Here is a 21,819-nt window from a genome sequence, read left to right on the forward strand (position 1 = left end):
CGTGTGAATAATAACATATTTCACCCCGCCAGTTTTTATTGTTTTGAGATATTCATTTGTATTTTAAGTATGGTAAGCTAAACGTCTGGAATGACTTTCACACATTTTTTTTTTATTTCTTGATCCGAGCCAAATTGCATTTGCTAGAATATGCTTTGACGACATACAACACGACCTAGCTACAATGTAACTGAAAAAAATCGCACCAGGCATATGGATAGATGAATTACACATAAACTCCAAGATTTAAATCTTAGAGTTTATGTATAATTCATCTAATCATCATTGAAACAAAACACATGATTAAACTAAATTTGTTCGATCAAAAAAAAAATGGTGTTGGATTAGGGGCAGATATGATGAGGGCTGCTCGTCTACATGTCAATGCTTACTGCTCGGTTAGAGCAGAGATGGAAGACACTATAATTCTAGTTCCCAAGACAGAGTAGACCCAGTTGAACAACTACTCGATCAGAATAGCTCTAAGTTACCAGACAACAGTTTTCTGGTTACAACACAAATACAGTGATTTCTGATCAGTAACTAGTCGCTGAGCGACTCTTTTTGTTTTGCGCGAGCGACCCCTGAAGCGGAACCCGGAAGTCGATGGAAATCCTCAACCAACTGTTGACATTGTATAATCTGTAGGCATATACTGCAAAGTGTGTTAGTCATGTTTGGATCCGGAGATGTGCGTAACGCCTCCTAACAATTGTAAGTCAAGTACTAGTAGCCTAGCCAATCCAGTGAATCACGAACTGATAGTGTTACAGTGCAACTTTAATTCAAGGAAGTAAGTCGACCCTCCTAGAGTTTCTTTACCTGGAGTCAAGAGTGAAATTCCGCAGCAGAAAGACCACTGGTAATAATTCAAGTTCTTTTTCCAAAAGTACTCGTTGAATTGACATTTCGTTTGTGATTTGCCATTGTTTGGTGTGGTGTTTCACTTGAGCATACTGCATAGCATTCAAAAGTTCAAAGATAACGATACGCCTAGCCTAGGCCTACCCAATTAAACCTCGATACTAGCCTAGGTTTCGGGTAGGCTAAGTCTGGTTAGTGTTGTATGACCCTTCGAAAGCATACTGCAATAATACATGCTACTTCACCAAAGTAGGATAATGTCAGTTTGGAAGGGATGTGGGACTGGGAAGGGAGCCAGTTGGGAAGAGGATGATTATATCACACTAAGTAAAGTTAGCACTGTAGCCTGTACTGTAGGTCATTTTATTTAACTAAGTTGCTAAGCTAGTCCCTATACATATCATTGACGTTCATGTTCTTTCGAGAAGTACAGAACTAGTAAGAAGTTTACAACAGCAGTAAGGTTGCCAGAGGGGGTCACTCTCCACTGCCTACCCCACCCTATGCCCACACCTTCCCCCTTCATTGGTATTAGGGAAGCCTCACATCAGCTCATCTCACTCATTGCCATGCGGTTGGATTAGCATGAGTGGCCAGTATGCATCAGGCATACATACTTCACACTTGAATGCAAACGCTCCAGAAATGTTGGAAAGTTAAATAGCCAAGTCTGAAGCTGAATTGATTTGTTGAAATCTTGTGTTTGCAAACAATTGCTCCAAGTAGTGACCGACAGAAGGATTGCATTTGCGGTGACAAAGGAAAGTGTGAAGCTTGTTTGATTGCCCATAGAAACGAGAAAATGATTTCTAATCTGCCGTTTAAAGGGAAACATGTCGAACACATTTAGATAAAAAATTCAACAAATGAAAAAAGGAGGACACATACATCTGGTCCAAGTAACAAAAGACATAGAGTTACCCAAATAAAGAAACAAGAACAAATGGTTGGGATCCTTTCAAGCGTGCTGTTATGACTGCATGGTATTGATGGCTTGGATCAGGAAAAGACATGGAAGCTAGTTGAAAAGGTGAAATAGTTAGATTTAATATGCAGATAATGATTTCGCTAACCGGTATTTGGATCCGATTGTGGTCAACTTATGTCGAATAAACTCGGAAATATCACAGATTGAAAGTTCACATTCCAAATACAATTTGTGATTCCCTCTGCCGCCAAAAACAGTTGATATGTCCTTCCATTTTTAAGATATAACCAGTATTGTGAGTAAAGGAATTTGTATTCAGAAGTTATTCTGAAGTTTATGTAGCTCTCAACACTGTATTGTTCCACAATAGCTCGACGGACAATGGCACCGTGCAAGCTCTCTGTTGTGGTATAATCGGATCGGTGCTGGGTGGTTCAAGTAGTGACTATATCTGTGTTAAGACTCTGGGGATACTCGGCAGTGTTGGTGCTCAAGTGTGAATCATTGTAGAGCTGTTGCTGCACTCATTACAAACGATAGCAACGATCGCACGGCAATGAGTGTGATGCATTGATGCGAGGCTAATTCCCAAAAATTGCTTCGTCAGTGAACTAACGAATGTGTAGTAATTGTCTACTGTATATCTTTGCTAGAATTGTCATCACCTCCCCATACAGAAATCTTTAAGAGATGTGGAAATCACAGCTTGGAACAAAGTTGGAGGTAGAAGCAGAAGACGATGACTGGGATACTGATCCAGATTTTGTAGTGAGTTTCAATAATTTACTCCTTTTCATCACATGATGTAAGGAAGTGGCGTTTAATAAAAGCCATCTGTATAATCCTAAAATATGCCACCTCTTTAATATCTTGAGAACCTCAGTATCTTGTAGAAACATTTACTAGTACAAATGGGGACAAACTAAAACGAATGACAGCGAATGACCGAATGACAATTGACTTTGTACAGGGTTAATTATCATTTGCGAATGACAGCGAATGACAACGAAGGACAGTGTTGAGTGGAGATAGAATGATTCACGGAGTGGAGTAAATGCGGTTATTGGTTTTCTGCGCAAAAATGATTTGAGGAAAATCGCATGTTACGGACGTGGTTGCAGGGTTTTGGTGTAATTTACGGATAGAAAACACAGGGAAAGTTTTTGTGTGAGAATGCGCTTGAGTGCTGTGCTTTTTACCTCTGTAGATTTATATAGAAAGACAACTGAAGCCGTTTCAAGATTATAGTATTGTTAGTTTCTAACAATTAATATCGGAAAAATGACGTTAAATTACTTTTTTTAAATCAGACTTACAATTTCGCTTACTATATAAGGTGCGTTTTTATCTTGTCCGTACTTAACTAGATCTAGATACCCACGAAGTCTGAACTGTGATATCCGGTTGAAGCAAATGTCTGTGCTGTCATTACTGTCATTCATTTTAGTCAACGCAATTTTTTAGTGTGTACAACATATTGTCATTCGTTATGTGTAACGCAATTGTCATTCGTTTAAGTAACACCCGTACAAATGTTTCCTATTCCTTTGCATTATAACCATATCAAGACTAAACTTTGGCCTAGAGCCATCCTTTAGCACTCCTCAATGTCTATGGATACTTTGAAAGATCAGAACTGACCCAAAAAATATTTCCAGCATATTTTTACTTTCGGCAGGCTAAAAATTTGGAGCCAATACTAAACTTTCAACAACAAATAATTTCATGCGACAACATCAGAGTGAGCAACAACTGAATAATAAAAACAACGTATTATATAATTCAGCTTTATCAACATGCTGGTATTCAGTGTCTCATGTTACTTGTAGCTGACCTACTGTGGATGGGTATCTTTTGGGCCACTATTGATAAGTTTTAACATTTCGCAATATCTGAGAAGATGTTGAATTTTTATCAAGCAGAGAAACAAAAAACTGTTAACAAACTGCTCAGCTTATATACTGCAAATATCCTGTGTAGGTGAATACATAACAGTTAGCAAGCTTGAGGTTTCGGTCTTCCTTACAGGCTAAGTTGATACAAAAAGCTGAACAGTCAGGACCTTACACAAAGTACTGTCATTTGCATAACGTACTTTGTTCCAGTTACTGATGGTTTTTAAATATAGTAATATTGACTGATGGTTGTCTGACTGAAAAGAACTTGGAAGGAAATTAGAATCGGAAACGTAAGTTGGAGACTACCTTCAAATTATTTAGTCTCAGCTAACTTTATTTCAGAAGATATTGACTTTAACAATTCTTAATTTGTCTTCATTTCTGTTTCACAGAATGACATTTCTGAGAAAGAACAGCGTTGGGGATCAAAAACAGTCGAGGGATCTGGTCGTCAAGGCTCCATCAAGTATGACCTCTTTTTTTATTTAGTTTTTGTTAATATTTCTATATTGCTATTTTTTCCAAAGGACCCTTTTCATGGCCTTTTCTTTTTATAGAAAAAGTAAACAGAAGGTTTGCATTGTTTATCCATTAACAGGATGGAATTGTAACATGTGTATTTCTCTCATCGATACAACAGGAAACATTATCCTTTGACCTGTGTATGTATATGTGTCTGTCTATGTATACATGTACAAGTAAGTCCATTTGTATATTTTCTTTCTACTCTCATGTGATTTCCTCTTCAATTCTTTTTTTTTTTTTCATTCAAAGTATCAATGAACTCAGACAGAATGTGACAAGTGATCATTCAAAGCTAAAGAAAGACGAATTTGATAAAGGGCCACAGTCTTCGTACGGTTATGGCGGAAAGTTTGGAGTTGAAAAGGATCGAATGGACAAGGTACAGTACCACAACTTTTTTTTGTCTACAGCTTAATTAGGACGTGAAACATTGATTAATTATGTGAAATTGACAAAACAAAACTGATAGTTGCAAGTTTTGAAAAGTCCTATAATAAATAGCTCGTTCTTTGTGTTTCTTCTTTGTTGGCACTCCTGCTTAATTTTCGTATATGTTCCATCTTGCAACAAAGCCCATGATTCGTGACAGTCTCATCTTAAAGAGCAGTATGAGCTAATGCAGAAATTGTTTAATTTGTTTTAATTTTATACTCACAAGTCACAACAGAGCTCCCGTAGATGGCATGCCACACCATGTGATGAATGATACTGTTAAATTAGATTATAAAAGTGATATGTTTTTTGGGATTGAGGTTTTGTGTTGCTTCTGATTAATTGACCTAAGTTGCTGTTTGCTTAATGACTTAATAGTCCAACCACATTGATAAGCCACTCAGCCAGAGGGTCATGTGTGAAGGTTCAATGTGAATTGACAACACTGGTTTGAAGCAATCTGCAACATACGGATAGTATTTAGTGTATATGTGCGTGTGTGCATTTGTTTTGAATTCTGACCGAGGACTTGAACAAAAGAATTTCAGGTCCTCGGTTGTGATTTCTAAAGAATCACCACGTCCTCGGATGAATTCTATTGTATGGGGTATTGTTAAGGTTAGGGTACGTGGATTTGAACAATGGAAAAAACAATGGGGTCCTCGGTCTGAATGTAAAACACACCTGTGTGTGTGCGTGTGTGTGTGTGTATAGTTAATGTTATCCTTTGAATGCAACACAAGATGGTCCCAATCAGAGAAACATGAAACTGCAGACTAGTTTCTGGAAGATCAGAAATACTTCAACAGCTTCTTAGTGTTGTGTAATGAATAAAATCATGAAAATATTTTGTGACGATGTTTCTGTAGGAGTAACAGGAAGAGACTTGTTCTGTTTTGTTTTTATTCCTGCGTTATGTAGAATGCCTTGAGCCATGAACATGTTGAGCAACTTAACAAACATGCCTCGCAGAAAGATTACTCTACTGGATTCGGGGGAAAGTATGGCGTCCAGAAGGACAGAGTTGACAAATCAGCTTTGGGTTACGATCACCAGGAAAAACTGAGCCAACACGACTCTCAGAAAGATTATTCCAAAGGTTTTGGAGGGAAATACGGAGTCCAGAAAGACAGAGTTGACAAATCAGCTTTGGGATACGATCACCAGGAAAAACTCAGCCAACACGACTCCCAGAAAGATTATTCCAAAGGTTTTGGAGGGAAATACGGAGTTCAGACAGACAGAGTTGACAAATCAGCTTTGGGATACGATCACCAGGAAAAACTGAGCCAACACGACTCTCAGAAAGATCATTCCAAAGGTTTTGGAGGGAAATACGGAGTACAGACAGACAGAGTTGACAAATCAGCTTTGGGATACGATCACCAGGAAAAACTGAGCCAACACGACTCACAGAAAGATCATTCCAAAGGTTTTGGAGGGAAATACGGAGTTCAGACAGACAGACAAGACGACGTGAGTTCTTGGTTAAATTTGTACAGGACTCTGACTTATTTGTGCAACCATGCATTTTGTATTTTGTTGACATTTTACTCCCTCCTTATTTATTACAATTTTTATTTTCTGTAATGGAGATGGGTTTTTCACACGCTGAATGTAAAATATAGAAGCTTTAAACATGACCTAACCATGATGTTGGTTTCTTTATCAACCCTGCTAATATTTTACCTTTAAAATATGTGAAGGAAAACAAATTTAAAAACAGGAGACTTGGTAAAATATTTCATTTCCTAGTGTTGTATGACATCAATGTAATAGTCTGTGTTCTCTATGCATTAGATATGAAAGTGAAAGATAAATTTCATTATTTATTAAGCGAGCATTGTTTCACTTTTGTCATTCCTTTCATGATTTACTTTTTATATGACTTTTTTCTTATAGTCTGCTTTGGGATACGAGTATCAAGCTAAGCTGGCTCAACATGATTCACAAACAGGTAAAGAACTAGATTATTATTCATTCTTTGTGAAAGATAACCTGCACACTTTATCAGAAGCCCTGCCTGCCGTTGTGCTCTTAACTTACTAACAGAATCTGTTCCCTATTTATAGCATTCACATTTTAACATGACTGGTGTGATAATGTTTAATGGACATGTCAAAGGTCAGGTGAGGTCTTGCACTCTTGCAGATCCTATCGTGAAAGAAAAAAAGGCAAAACAAAAATTGAAGAAAAACTGCGTCAATGTAAACTTCTAAATCAGTCCGAAAGATATGTCCTTGTTCTGAATATGCTGGTTAGATCAAAGTATTCTTCTGAAGTTGCTGGTTAGATCAAAATGGGCCAGATATCTATGTCCATTATTTTCCTATTTGGAATAATTTGCTTGTTCATCCCTCCACACTCATCTAAAATATTATGTCACAATGTTATCTTCTCCTTGTAGACTAACCCCCGCCCCCCCCCCCCCCTTGATGTGTTTCACATCATGTGCAGGAAATAATTTAGTGTTCCTACTTAACGTAGCAGTTTTAAAAGTGCTGACCATTTGTCTCTTATTAAAACACTATGATTACTGTGTAAAACTGCTACCAATGCATCTTTGCACTTTGTATAGAAATTTGCCGATGTTGCGTAACATTTTGCAATGTGATGCCAGATAAGTTATTCCCTGATGTATGGTCATTGTATTGTTGTTCTTCGTGTCTTGATTAAACCATTGTAGTTTACCAGATGGAACACAGTGCATGGTTATTATCACTCAGTTTTAGAACTGTAGTAATTGTTCAGTCTCCCATCATGTTATGAACCATCTGTTGATCTAACAATCAACAGGACGGGGTTGCTTTTTGAAGTCTTGTCCAATATTTGTAATGTATAAATTTGTCTGTCACAGCCAAAACTACCCTTTGGGTTTCTAATCTCTCAACATCTTTGTTGGTTTGGTAACGTTCAATCTTTCCTTGAACAAAGAACACCGAAAAACTCACCAAATGTGATCATGCTTTGAAATTGTTATAAAACCCTGCTGGGCAAAATATTTTGTAGATTGAACTGTTTTGTAAGCAGATGCTCTAAATGAGTAGCATGTGTTTGCCATGCAATGATAACAACATGGACATGATAACAACATGGACAACATTATAACAACATGGACATGATAACAACATGGACATGATAACAACATGGACATAATAACAGCATGGACATGATAACAACATGGACAACATGGACATTTCTTTTAGAATATGGACCTATCATTGTCAGAAACATCATATTCCGTAATGTTTTCATGTGTTCCATAAATCTAGAAAAATCTCAAAGAAAGTTCAGGTTGTTCTGAGACAGCAGGTCGCAGATCTTCTTAAAACTCAATATTGTTTATTGAATAACTTCTGTTTGCAGTGTTTTGGAAGTTGTGTTGGAAGTGTTGATGCTTTTCTGTCTATATGTCATTGATTTGTGTACAGTTTGTATATTTGTGAAAATTCAATGATCTAACCGCATGAACTCATATATCCCCCTCGTAATCACATAGACCACTCCAAAGGTTTTGGTGGGAAATATGGTGTCCAGAAAGACCGTATGGACAGTTCTGCTGGTAACTATGACGATATGGACGAGAAGGTATCTTCATCATACCAGAGAACACAAGTTGCACCTAGTAAGTATTGAATGTGTTGTTGCCATAGTAATTCTGAAGCAACTGATGTTGGTAAGTTCTATTCATGGGAGGGGGAGGGGATCACCTAGTAAGTAGTGAATCTGTTGGTGCCATGGTAATCCTGAAGCAACTGATGTTGGTAAGTTCTGTTCATCGGAGGGAGAGGGGATGATGTTGCAATCAGGTGTACATTACTGATGGTGAGATATGTTGTAAATTTATAAGTTTTGGTGTTGTTGCCATGGAAACTATTACTCTTCCAGGCTAAGCCATTTTGTAATGTCTAAATTGTAAGACATGCTGAATGACTAACAATCGTGGATTTGTTAACTGTCACAGTTGATATTAATAAAATATTTTGTACATATTGTGAATGGTTTTTAGTGGCTAAATTTGTTGAAAATAAGTACATTTGTGACATCTTTCTGCTGGAATTGTAGAAAGTAAATAAGTAAGTAAAACATTGCTCCTTGAAATCGGAAATATTGATACTCGCACATAAGAAAACACTGGTAAACAGTAAGGAATATCTGCGCAACCAATGTGCTATAATTTTTCCACATTTCATCAAGTTATGTTTGTTACTCTTGAGTGCCAAGAAACTTTCACAAATGAGTGAGGTGGGAGGGATAGACTCATTGGCCCCATTTGTGAGTCTGCTCTTGTACGCTTGTCTGAGCAATCCAAAGTGTTACGGACATGTCTGCCATTGTTCATAGTCATAACACTGTTGCCATGGTACTGTTGGGTCTGGTTTATGAAAAACTGTTGTCCTTTGTGAATTTTTGATACTTTTGAAACAAGAAGAAATTGGTACAGATACTGTTAGGTTCATTAGATATATAATCATCATGCATGTTGAAAGGCTTGAGGGATGTGTTGAATATTAATGAATATTTTCTGTTCATTTATCAGGTTCTGGTGGTACTGGCAACTTAAAGGCTAGATTTGAAAGTATGGCCAAAGGTGGAGAAGATGTAAGTATAAAAAATGTTTTTTTAATTATTAAATTTACCAGTGTGCATACAATTGACCAGATTCATTCCTCTTCTTCAGTCATTTATTTTAGTGTTAATTTGAAACGGTAAGTTAGTAACATAAGTGCTACCTGAAATTTTATGCATTTTAAATCAGAAAGAATTGTAAATAAAATGCAAAAATGGTTATGTGTCGGAAGTCGTAGCAGTGGATACCTACACTCAAACACATGATGAGATTTATAGAAAGAGTTATGAGTGTTGCCTAAAAGCACATTTTGCAGATGTAAAATGAAGTCAAGTTTACCTGAGAGTCGCTTGAAATCATGTCTCAAGATGTGTTACACGACTAAAGATTCGAACTAGTTTGCTGTGTGTTACATATATATATATAAATTATGGTATCTTACATAACATAATGTTTTTGGAAAAGTTTGAACGATTTGTCCTACATTATAGTTTCATTTTCAGTTTATATCAGTAAAACTTTGAAAATAGTAGGAATCATAGTCCGAGTAAAAATCTAAGAAAGGATATGAAAATCATAAAACCTGAAGTATGTGTCATACTAAAATAAATTACAAATTTGTTTTATAAAAGAAAACAACAAAAAAAAAGGTTAAAAGAGTAGAAAAATGCACTAATACTCCAAATTGGACCAAAAAAAGAGAGAGAGCAACTCTGTTTTCTTATGAGTTTTTGAAAAGGATTATTCTAAAGCTGGGTCTCTTTGAAGGAGTTCTTACTGATGGATAGATGTAGAATAAGTTTACATAATTACAAACACTTCATAATCTGTTACATAATTTAACAATAGTTTTGAAGAGTGTCACATTATATTGTATGATTAGTTTAGTCTTTTAATTTCTTTTCCTCAAGTTGCAGTTTCAAAGGAAGTACTTTACAGGCTAAGTTGCCTTCCTTAAGACTATTTATATCCCAAACAATTTCCTCTTTAATACTGAATACAAATATCAAATCACCAGATAGCATAACAACAGTTTAGCAAAAAGGCTTAAACATCTATCAAAGTCATATATGTGTGTGTGGGGGGAGGGGGTGGGGGTGGTATGTTGGATACCAAACCTGAGGTAGGAAATGAGAGAGAGCAAAAACATATGTATTTTTTGAGGAACTTACAATATCAGTTCATGTCTACAATATCTTGTTGCCCTAAGATATTAATAGCTTTTGACATATTTTACAAAATAAAAGTTTACTTTTAATCTTTCATTCAATCAGTTATAACATCCATTTAGTTTTGTGATATTTTTTTGTCCCACATTGTTTGGAATTTGAGAATATTTTAACAATACTGATTACTTTTACAAACTGTTTTTTTTTCCATCTTTTATATTTTTTTAAAATTATTTTGAATTTAACCGTGAAATGTTTTGTCTCCGACCTAATTTTAATTATGGAGTAATTAATAACATAATTCAGCCTGAAAACATTTGGTGCCGATAATTTTTGTAAACAATATTGTTAAAAGACATCATAGGTTGACATGAAAGAGCTGAATATGTCAGACTATATGATAGTCTTATATTCAAATTCAAAGTTATGTGTGATGACGTCGATCGGGTAAGTACGGTTAAAAGTGTATACAGGAATAATAACAACGAGGGAGAAGGTGGCTACGATTTCACCACAATGTGCCTACTTTGATGAATCTTTGTAGGAGAATAAAAAACGAGCTGAAGAAGCGAGGCGAAAACGTCAGGAGAGAGAGCGAGCAGAGAGGGAAGAGGCCGAAAGGGTGGAAAGGGTAAACCTGATGAATATTCATAGCCTCCTCCATCAGTATCTCATAATCCCTTCGCTTCTCTACTTCATGTTGCACAGTGACAAAATATGCTCTCTCTTTTTCCAGCTTTTTTCACCTTCAATCTCTCTGCCTACAATCTTTCCTTCTAAATGTTTCAATTTCTGTCAATTAAAAGCAACAGGTGACTTTCCTGATGTGACATCTGCCTTAGCCAATTAGTCGCATTGGTAAATGGTAACGTTCGCTCAAGACTGATAGACACGCTGTAGTTGCCTTGTTTGAAAGTATGTCAAATTGTAATGACATTTCAGAAATCACTTTTATCAAAAGAGCCTAGATAGAAAATCCCGAAAATTGATACACTTTCATGAATTATTCTGACTCCACCCATTTATTGAATTTATAATGTAAATTTTAACAGGGATATGTTTCCCTTGCTTTTTCGAGTTTTTACCAGAGACCTTCTCAAGTATAAATCTCATCATGGTAAAATCTGATCTAGTGTCAATGTTTTCACGTAGTTGAAGGATGAAACTAAACCTTTAAGCATAATCAGAGAGACCGAATCGTTATCCTATAAAAGAACACTTTGTGCACATAGCATCAGACAGTTACAACCATCCTACATAATAAATAATAATAATAGTAGGAATTTATAAAGTGAAAAAGCCTCTAAGCAGTGTATTACCATAGTGCCACGAGAGTCATTAACAACTATCCAAGCAGTCTGTTCTTTCTTAAAACAAATACCACTGCTAGGCTTGGTCAATAGCAATTTCATATAATATGTATTCCTTGCCTACACTTCCTTGCATATTAAAATTGGGGCATACATTGCTAAGCCGTTAATTGGTTACACTGGTTACCAGGAAACAAGCACCTTTCATGCCAAGAAGACATCAAGAAAATACTTTGTACTTTGGTAGCAATCAAAGGGAGCGTTTGCACTAACTTTACATGTCAAGTGGAACACTGTTAAAGTAAATGACAATCAGCTGCTTAAAGCAAAAAAGAAAAAAGGCAGGGCCACGGATGCCTTTTTGCTACCAATATGCTATTTCTAAGAGTAAAAGTTTTGGCAGGAGGCATAGGCCCTTACTATCATCTTCATCTAATTAGAGTGATCCATAGAAAAGATGTTGTGAAATACAGCTCCACACCCCCCCCCCCAAAAAAAAAACAGTTTGCTCCATTTAAGAGACCTCGATGCTCTAAATGTGGAATCAGAAAGCTGTCATTTTGTTAAATGTGGATAAGTGATGTCACGATAATGCTTTAAGCTTCCATGATCTGGTCAAGTGTCAAAAATTGCAGTTATTTAGGGAAAACCGATAGAAAAGAAAATGAAATATAAAACTAAACTAGAGTCAACAAAGTTGTAACGGAAGGAAAAATATGATGATATCAGAAAAAATTAAGAAAAAAATTAAACCTGCAATATTTAGGGAAAACAATAGAAATTAAACATAACTTGAACAACAACAGTTTATAAAGTTGTAATGATGGAAAAATATGATGATATCAGAAAAACATTAAGAAAAAAAATGGGAAGAAGAAACAAGATGCTGATGCTCACTTCTCCAAATACCAACGACGGACCAAAGAATTTTGCATCATTTTGCTCTTTAGCAAATCATAATTTTCTTCTTTAGGGGAATTTAAGGGATCTTGTTAATGGTTCTTCATTTCATGATCCTTGATACTGCTTTTTCAAATCTCTACAAATGCATCTGTACCATTTTGTCAAATTTATAATACTGTCTTACAATGTGTACTGGTAATGATATGTGCATGGTGTTAATCGCATGCTTTGTTCAAGTACAAAAGTTTATCGATGGGGGAGGGGGGGGGGTTGCTTTACTGTTATGACTCTATTTTGATGTAACAAATTGAAATTTGCTACGGCAAGTTTGTACCAAAACAGGTAATTTTTTTAGGGGTATTTTACAAAGTAGCTACGCTTTGTCTTTCAAAGTTGAAAGTAAGGTTAAAGAAACTTGTTGTTTAAGAGAAAGATGAAGCTATTTTGATGATTTCCAACTATGCAGGTATGTGATAAAAGTGTGAGGTTTTTTTTCTGATTTTTCTGATGCCTCATCCACACCTAATGTGGGTTGATCAAGAGTATGAACCACAGAACCAGGAATTAATATAATTTTAATTTTGTATTTTTGGGGGCAATACACATCACACAACAGACACACATGTTATAATTCATACTTCATGATCTGAAAAGTGGAAACAAAATTTGATGCCTGGTTTGCTTAGTTTTTCTTAGGATAGGGCACAAAGTGAAGTTCTTCATGTGATGTCTGGGACAGTAGGTTCTATCAACTTTTCAAACTTGAATTCTAATGAACCTCTAAATAAGGCAGAAATCATCCTCGTCACCACATCCTTAGTATCCTCCTTGCAGCCATCACTAGTCACTCAGCTCTCCCCCTCCCCTTTGCCATCTGCTCCCCACCCCCTCCTACTCCATCATTGCATATCACTGCTATTAAACTGCTCAGACCTACCACAGCTACGATGCCTTCTCATGATGCTAACACTGGTAAAAAGAAAACAAAAATAATAACGGACAGATACTTGTAGAAATGGCTGCTTCTCCACTCTAAACTTGATCCAGGAGTGTATAAATGCAATCAATGTTCTTGATGAATATTGCACCACTTAAGTATCATAGTTGGTGTTTGGTGTATAATATACATGTGTTTATGGAGACTGGGATGCTGCAAGAAATTTTCATAACTAATGTGATTTTTTGTCTTTGGTTCTTGCCTTGATTCTTCGTACTACTCATAACCTTCAAATTGTTGCTAATAACACCAGCTATTGTGGTCTGATGTGCTTCTGTTCAATTATCCAGCCTTTATCACTTTTTATTGCATTTTTCAATTAAAAAACAAAAAATGACCAGAAGATGACGCAAGCATAGACACAAATTAAAATGCCTTGAAGATAGGGAATCAATGTTTATTCATATCATATTCATCTCATTATGTTAATGCTAACTGCACTGTTTATTGTTCCTTTCAAAGAAAACAAACCATTTGATTGTTATTGATATTGTAATTAAGTATTGGGTGGACACAATAGTGAATATGACTGCTTAAAGCAGCATCCAATTGTTGAGTTATCGTTTTCCAATAAAATGAATAGTAATTTATAATATTTTCCTAACAATATATAAAATATTTGCATTTGTTGAATTGTCACAGTGGCTGTGTGAGAGATTAGACAAAAAAACTCTACTTCATAAAAAAAATTGATTCCTGAAAAAGAGTATCTATACGAAGGCTGAGATATAGAGGACTTCCAGTTTCATATCTTATTGTTTTACTATTGGTATGATATGATTAAAATATTTATATATATATTAAAATATGTATCTTATGCCATAATCTGAGATGTTACCTGGACTGCACCAAAAACTTTTTTTTTTTTCCTTTTAAATTTTGAAGTGATTATTCCATTTTGGAAAATCTGTCACCTTGGTGATGTGATGTAAGGTGTTGCTGGCAAGGTCTGGTAGAATTACTCCACATTTCTCCTTTGAGGAGCTGATCTGATGGTCTCTGTCATATTTAGATTAAATAATAAAATAATAATACCAGGGAGCTGTAACCTAAGTTACAGCTTTCTGATGTTACCGAAAACACCATAAATGTTTGGGAGACTATCATGTTACGGATATTGAAAAGTGTGATGCAGGTACCTGTTTGTTTCTACGATTGAGTCGATACCCCGGCACATTGCCAGATATTTCATACTACTACCACTGTTAGAGAAGTCCATTCCAGGATGTTAGTACTTCAATATTACCGCCTTGCTATTAGTCTCTACACTAGCTAGCAGGTATCACATTGTACGTAGGCATATATAGCTTACACACAAGGAACTATATACCATACAGATTTGAAATTGAATGTTAAATTATTTATCAAAATGGTGATGGTAAGCTGAACGCTGCTGTAACGGAAAGCTTAGAATATTTAGTTGTTTCAAAAAGTCATTGCTGTGTGTGTTTGTGCATATTTGTTAAAACTATCAAAGGCTTGATAAGCTGCTTTAAGGACATCAACAAATCCTCTTTAGTAACTAATTAAGGAAGTGATTAAAAAAAAAGAATTAAGGAAGCAATTATGCAAATCCTGAACTGTTAGACAGTATTGAAAATTATTAATGGCAGTGTAGCCTTCCCTTTCCGGGTGTTCTTTGATCTATAGATTAGAGATGGCTTTCTTGATTTTAGTTATGTGCATTTGCATATGTAATTTAGGGGAAGGGTGTGGGAGAGGGGGTTCAGGTGTGGTGTTGAGGGTGTGGTGGGATAGAGGGGGTTGGTCAGGTGATAAGTTCTCCTATCAATGACTTTTTGACATCCTTTTGTCATCCTTACAATTGTATGCAACAAGCTTGTCTAGGCCTAGAACTAGCGAGACTAGAGCCATTTTGACTTCTAGACTTGTTTTATACCTGTTACCATAGGTAAAGTCCGCTTGGTATTAAAAGCTCACGTAAAGTTCTAAACAATAATTCTTTGCTCTCATTGTCCATTTTTATCAATCTACCAAATGGATAATCCAGATCTTTCAGTCAGTGTTTTACGGTATATTTAAATTGCAATTCACAAACTGTCACATAATAATGCTTACAACTTCAAAAAATTGTGCCTATAAAGAGCTCCATCTTTTATCTGTAAAGAGACTAAATATTCAAACATTTGATGTTTTCTATAAAGGTCATCACCAGGACAAAGGTCATCATAGGGTCATCACCTGTGCCTTTCTGTCTCAACGATATTTATCACATTTTTCTTAACCCTGCTTGACTTATATCCTCCATTTCCTCTGTCAGCATTTTTCATGATTTTTTCATGTTTATTCTTCTATCTGCAATGTAACAATGGTTTTCTTGTGGAAGTGTTGATGCTCTTCTGCACGCTAATATGACCTCTCCATATTCTTTAAGCTTTTGCAGTATTTCTGGTGAAGAGAGTTTAATTATGTGTTGTGCTTCCTGTCTTGCAATCTTCCTTTTCTTTCTTTGTTTTGGTCAGCAGCCAAAATACTACTACTTCTCATATATACTAAGATTATTTAAATGGCCCAGTAAAATGGGTGAATTAAAGGGGGAAATGAGGGTGGTAGGGGGGGGGGGAGGGGGAGGAGACTTTGGCGAATAAAAAAAAAGTTTGCAATTTATGTTAAGCTAGATGGAATGAGATACAAGTTGGTAAGGTTCCAATAGTGTTTTGTCTGTACCAGAAATATTAATGATTTATGATGGGAGAGGAAGGGGGGGGGGCAGAGAGGGGAGGGCAAAGGAGGATGCAGAAAAACAAGCTTTTGGGAGCAGGGATTTGGCTTATAATTCATAATTCATAGCTACTCTGTACAATTGGGTATACATTCTTCCATACGCTTCTTGAAATGTTTGATTTATGCAAGCTTGCTTTAGCCAAGCTGCCGTACTGATTCATTGAGAGGAGGGTTGAACTGTTGGTTTGAGCATTACTTAAGAGTTGATAGGTGGGTCGACGTACCTAACGTAGCTTAACTAAGTGACAGGTTAGTGAGCAAGCGTAGGCCTCCATGTACAGAAATTGTAATGTTTGTGTCTATGTGGTCCTTCATCAAACAGGAAAGACAAGAAGAACTTGCGAGACAACAACCAGACGATGAGGAAGAGGAAGAACCAGAGCCAGAGGAGGAAGAGAGGGCCCCACCCCAGGCTAGGAGGGTGTTACCCGCTGTACCCAAAGGAGAATTTGAACAGCCCCAAGAAGATGAAAGTCTGTACCACGACGCAGGAGGCGGAGATGATGGTGAAGAGGCGTACCAGGAAGCCGGTGGTGGTTACCGGCCCACGGAGGAGGAGAGCGAGTACCAGGAGGCTGGAGGTGGTACGGTAGTAGAGGAAGCGGCAGGTGATATTTATGAAGAGGCTGGAGGTGGAGATTACTTTGAGGAGGCAGCTGGTGGAGGTACATGGGCTAACTGGGCTTGGTGATGGTTGTACTCTATCAATCAGTGCAGGATATGTGTTGAATATTCATGAGTTGCTAGATTATAAGGCAAACATGGCAAAGAGATACCAATTGTTTCTCTGTAACAGTAACTTGGTCTTCCCTGTTTGAATTCTATTTAGGTCATGAAAGGTGATGAATTTGTCTGTTGTTGTTCAAGGTTCCCATAAGTGGTTATAGGTAATCCCTCATTTTGGTGTAGGTGAAAGTCAGTGGTCAAATATTTGAAGGTTATATAAAATCACAATACATTTAGGAACTTCTTTCTATATGGTTAGGTCCACGTTGTTTAGTGAAAAGATATTGTCATTTTTTGATAGAGGTCAAAGGTCACTGATCTGTTAAAATCAACAAATTTCACAATTTGAGATCTGTCGTTTGTATGGAAAGTTTAGACAGAAATACATAAGAAATCACTCAACAGATGGCTTCATGTTCCAACATTTGATATAGGCAACTTTGGAAGCCTAGCACATTAACTGTATTGGAAATTGGGGCCTAAGTTACAAACATTATTCAAAATGTTGGAAGTTCTGTTAATTCCAGTGATTGATCTAGTACAACTCACAGCCTGTGGTATAGCTATCTGCTTTTCTTTCTAAATGATTGCTTTGCTATAAATATAGAGGGGATCATGGGTCTGTAGTTCCCTGAATAAACCAGCTCTTGCCCTCCACTGGACCTATAGTGTGAGCTACAATAGTCCAAGCACAAATATTTAACACAAAACACACAGAACATCCTGTGTCCAAAATTATTTTGCACTTATTCCCCTCAAATACCTCGGATTGTGGAAGCTAGAGCATCAAAATATTCTCTTAAAGGTATGCTGTATTGGCCCAAAATATGCTAAATATTCAAATATGGTCACCTTTGGTACAATTCATAAACTGTTTTTGTTACAACCTTCTATTCCTTCTATCAAATCCTAATGGGCAGTGCAAACCAAAACAAATAGTGAAGATATGACTCTTTTTATCTGCTTTTCATTGACTGTTAATTGGGAAAGACTTTATAACCTTAATGGTGGTGTTGCTCTCTATAATATTGCTGCTTGCTAAAATTGCTTTTATTGTAATAGTTTTGCTTTGGGAGCGATATGTTGGTTGCCATGGAAACTCCAAAAAGAATCGAAAATATGAAAAATAAATTAATGCTTCCATAGCCCTACTCACTGGTGAAGGTTTTTGTTGTTGTTATTAATAAAGCTTATCAAATAATATATGCTAGGATGCAATAGACATCTCCATATAGAGTCTTATTTATCAAGAAATTTAAAGTTGAACCAAGATCATGCAGAAATTAAATTTAAGGTTCGAATTGGAAGTTTAGTGGAAATAAACGAGTTGAGCTGGATTACCTGTGTTCTGTTTCAATGCAGAAAAGTTTCAACCACTTTGTGGTAAGTAATTTAGTTCTGCCATTAAACTTAGTGGTAAAAGAAGTAACAATACGGATAAAAGATGATTACTTTTTGTGTTTTTGTCTGCATTTCACAGCTCCCGAAGAGCCGAGCACGTACGAAGATTTACCAGAACGAACCGATGAGGGTCCTACAGCCATAGCACTTTATGACTATCAAGCAGGTAAGAAGGGAAAGAAAAACAGAACCCTGTTTTCACGACTTTTGCTTGTTGTTGTCACCTTTATAAGTGCAGCAAGAGCAACTCTGACATATTTATGGTTATGACAAAGATTTTTAATGTTTTTATGATAATTTTTTATTTCATTCATTTGTTTTTCACAACATGCATTTAAACGTTTACAAATAACAAATAACATGAAGTAGTAGTGAATAATACATGAAGTGAAGAGGCGGAACAAAAAACCCTTGCGGGCTTGACGGGATGCTTCGCTCCCTTAAAATACAGAGAAAGAGAGCAATCAAAGTACAACAAAGCAAAATACACAATTTCATAAAATAGGACAATAAGACCATAACAAAACAATAACAACCCCCCACCCCCCCGACAAAAAAAAAACACCCAGCCTCCCCTTTCAAAATTTTCCTTTCAGTTAAACCCCCCAAACTTTTTTCCGAGACTAATTTGATTTCGACGGTAAAGTGACTCTGTGAGACAAGATGCACTGAAGAAGTCGATAAGCCTAGAGGGAAATTAGTTGTTCTGACAATCGTTTTGGTCTTTTGATCATGTTTAAGGGCGGTAAAGACCGCCCTCAAGATCTTTTAAGTGAATTTTATCTCTTAATTCAGTTGATGAAAGAAAAAATAGGAAGGATTCTTTTGATTTACAAGAAAATCTTGATTTTATTTTTATTGAAATAACTATAGATTATAGTAGAATAACTATTGTTAATAGTAAAAAAACGAAACAAAAGTCTGATATAGCATTATCTTAGAATATTTTTCTGTCTGTTTTAATTTTAGATGATGAAGATGAGCTGACCTTTGACCCTGAAGAAATTATCACAAATATTGAGCAGGTAAGAAATAAAGAAGCTAAAAATAAACAGCTTCATTTTTTCACTAGGACAGTTTGCCACAACAGGTGGCAATGTCAACACCACTGACTGGTCCAACTATATTGGTTTATATATGCCTAAATGTAAGATGGTTAGGCCTGTTGTATTAATTCTATCCAAACTGATCAAAAGGCTCAACCTGTTAGGATCTTAATTTCGGGTTATCTTTTAAAGGTATAAGCACATTTGTATATACAGTAGTCCTTGGAGATGATAGGCAATTCGTTCATGCAGCATTTCCTCAGTTTTCAATATTGGAGGGAAATTTGTGAGAACAAATGAAATGTAATTGAAATTGAGTGATTCGATATTAAAATGAGAAGCAGTTAACATCAACTATTCTAGCAAAAAGCTTGTTTTGTTTTATGTGTTTACGTGTCAAGTATAGTACTTGGAGGAAGGGTGAGCAAGTTATGTATATGAATGAGTATTCACTGAATATTCATTTAAATGTAGTCTGCAAGTTTTGTGACTGGTCAAGCTACTGTATCAGAATATATTGATGGTGTTCTCTTGGGTGATAAAATTTATGCTTCCACCAAATTTGGCACATTGTTATTTCTGGTGGAAAGAAGCATGAATCATTGTTACACTGAACCCAGGCCCCCTCCTGACCCTGGGCCTCGAGGCTGAAGCCCCCACCTGACCCACCCTTTTGTCTGGACTGCTGCTTGTATGGATGTTCCTGTGTCTAGGTACTCGTATGCTCGTTGAGGTGGTATCAATATATTACTGCAGACTGTAGGGTGCTGTTCATTATATTTCCACTTTCCCTCTACCGAATACTTAGGTCGACGAAGGCTGGTGGAGAGGCACATGCAGAGGGAAGTCTGGTCTGTTTCCAGCTAATTATGTGGAACTCAGACAATAGATGGGGACCAGAAAAGGAAGTTCATACCAGATAAGAAACTCATACCTAATGGAATGATGTTCTCATAACTGTGTGCACTGTGGGACTAACTCCTGACAAAGCAATGTACATCTTATCTGGCAGAGTATTGTCTTTACTGTACATCCGAGCAGGATGTAAGAAACATCAATTTTTATGACAACATCAGGATAAGTTTTGGAATCATTTAAAATAGTAACTTGAAAGGTTGTAGGAAAGATTGGTAATCATTTGCAAGAACTTTTTGTATATTGATACTAATTGTAATACTGTAGTGTGGAGTGTCAAGCAGTTCAAAATGTTGCTAACATTTTTTTTTATTGAAGTTGGTTCTTGTTAATATTATACAGAGCCAAATATATACATCCGTGACTCCCTGTGGGTTAACGCTGGGTGTTAGGTGCAAGGTGTTAAAGGTAGTCAGTATAGGCCCAAATTATAGCATGCTATAATTGTTAGAAAAAGTACTTTCCTGGAGGTCTTTACTCTCCAAATTGTTCTCAGACATTTTTAAGGAACACACAAGATGACTGAATGTCCCAGGAAGGAAAGTTTCCTTGAAGGTTGTAATAAAAACAGTTATAAGAATTTAGACCAAAGGTGACCAAATTTGAATATTTAGCATATTTGGGGCCAATACAGCATATCATTAAGAGAATATTTTGATGTTCCAGCTTCCACAATTAACTGTGTGACTTGAAAGGAATGTACACACAGCATCTTGCATTAAGTAATTAGATTACATCACACTCAAATAGGGTTTTACCATAATTAATCTTAATTAATTAATTAATCTGAAAAAGGAAGACAAGTTGTTGTGGTCTGGGGGAGAGATCTAAGTTCAGGGGTTTCACTCCCATTTTTATAATTTTGCAATATTAAACACAGACTCTGACTTATGATAGAAAATAGAGGATATGTCCAAAGAAATTTAGACGAACTCAAATAAACTTGTGCACCAAATCAAAATGACATTCTCTTAACATGGGTAGAATGTGTGCCTCATTACTCCCCACCCATCCATCCCTTACAGAACTTCACCTTCCACAGGTTCAGCGTAATAGTCATCTGTTTTGTTAAAGTCAAAATAAAACAAAACTGTTAGCAAACTGTTACTGTAACTTGTCGCAGTAACTACTGTAGTAACTACAGTAACGCAGTAACTACAGTAACTACTGTAACTGTAACTTGTTACTGTAACTGTACAAGAAAAAGATCCTGCTAGGATCGAAATGTCATGCCCTGTTACCTTTTACACATTCTGTTAAAATAAACAGAGTTGATTTGATGGATGCTATTTAGGTAATGTTGCCATTCAACTCTTGAAGTCATCCTGTAATTATTCAAGCTGGTGGAATATGGATCACAATTATTATTTGATTTTACTTAGAAACTACA

At 36.3% G+C, this 21,819-nt stretch overlaps 1 protein-coding gene across 4 annotated transcripts; it reads left to right on the forward strand.

The window, feature by feature from the left end:
• Positions 1 to 577: 577 nt before the first annotated feature.
• Positions 578 to 21,518, forward strand: LOC139976468 (src substrate cortactin-like). Of its 4 annotated transcripts, none has more exons than XM_071985365.1 (13): positions 578 to 862; positions 2,446 to 2,560; positions 4,083 to 4,156; positions 4,465 to 4,594; positions 5,569 to 6,123; positions 6,550 to 6,604; positions 8,147 to 8,272; positions 9,188 to 9,249; positions 10,931 to 11,017; positions 16,664 to 16,949; positions 18,548 to 18,634; positions 19,438 to 19,493; positions 20,323 to 21,518. In XM_071985365.1, the coding sequence occupies exons 2-13, from the start codon at positions 2,483 to 2,485 to the stop codon at positions 20,401 to 20,403; spliced, it is 1,677 nt and encodes a 558-aa protein (XP_071841466.1). In that variant the 5' UTR covers positions 578 to 862; positions 2,446 to 2,482; the 3' UTR covers positions 20,404 to 21,518. The 4 variants fall into 4 exon arrangements, with proteins under 4 accessions (XP_071841466.1, XP_071841459.1, XP_071841369.1 ...); XM_071985358.1 differs by having other exon boundaries at positions 583 to 862; positions 2,470 to 2,560; positions 16,664 to 17,006; XM_071985268.1 differs by having other exon boundaries at positions 586 to 862; positions 16,664 to 17,006.
• Positions 21,519 to 21,819: the final 301 nt, after the last annotated feature.

This window comes from Apostichopus japonicus, chromosome 1, assembly GCF_037975245.1.
Source record: "Apostichopus japonicus isolate 1M-3 chromosome 1, ASM3797524v1, whole genome shotgun sequence".
Taxonomy (NCBI): domain Eukaryota; kingdom Metazoa; phylum Echinodermata; class Holothuroidea; order Aspidochirotida; family Stichopodidae; genus Apostichopus; species Apostichopus japonicus.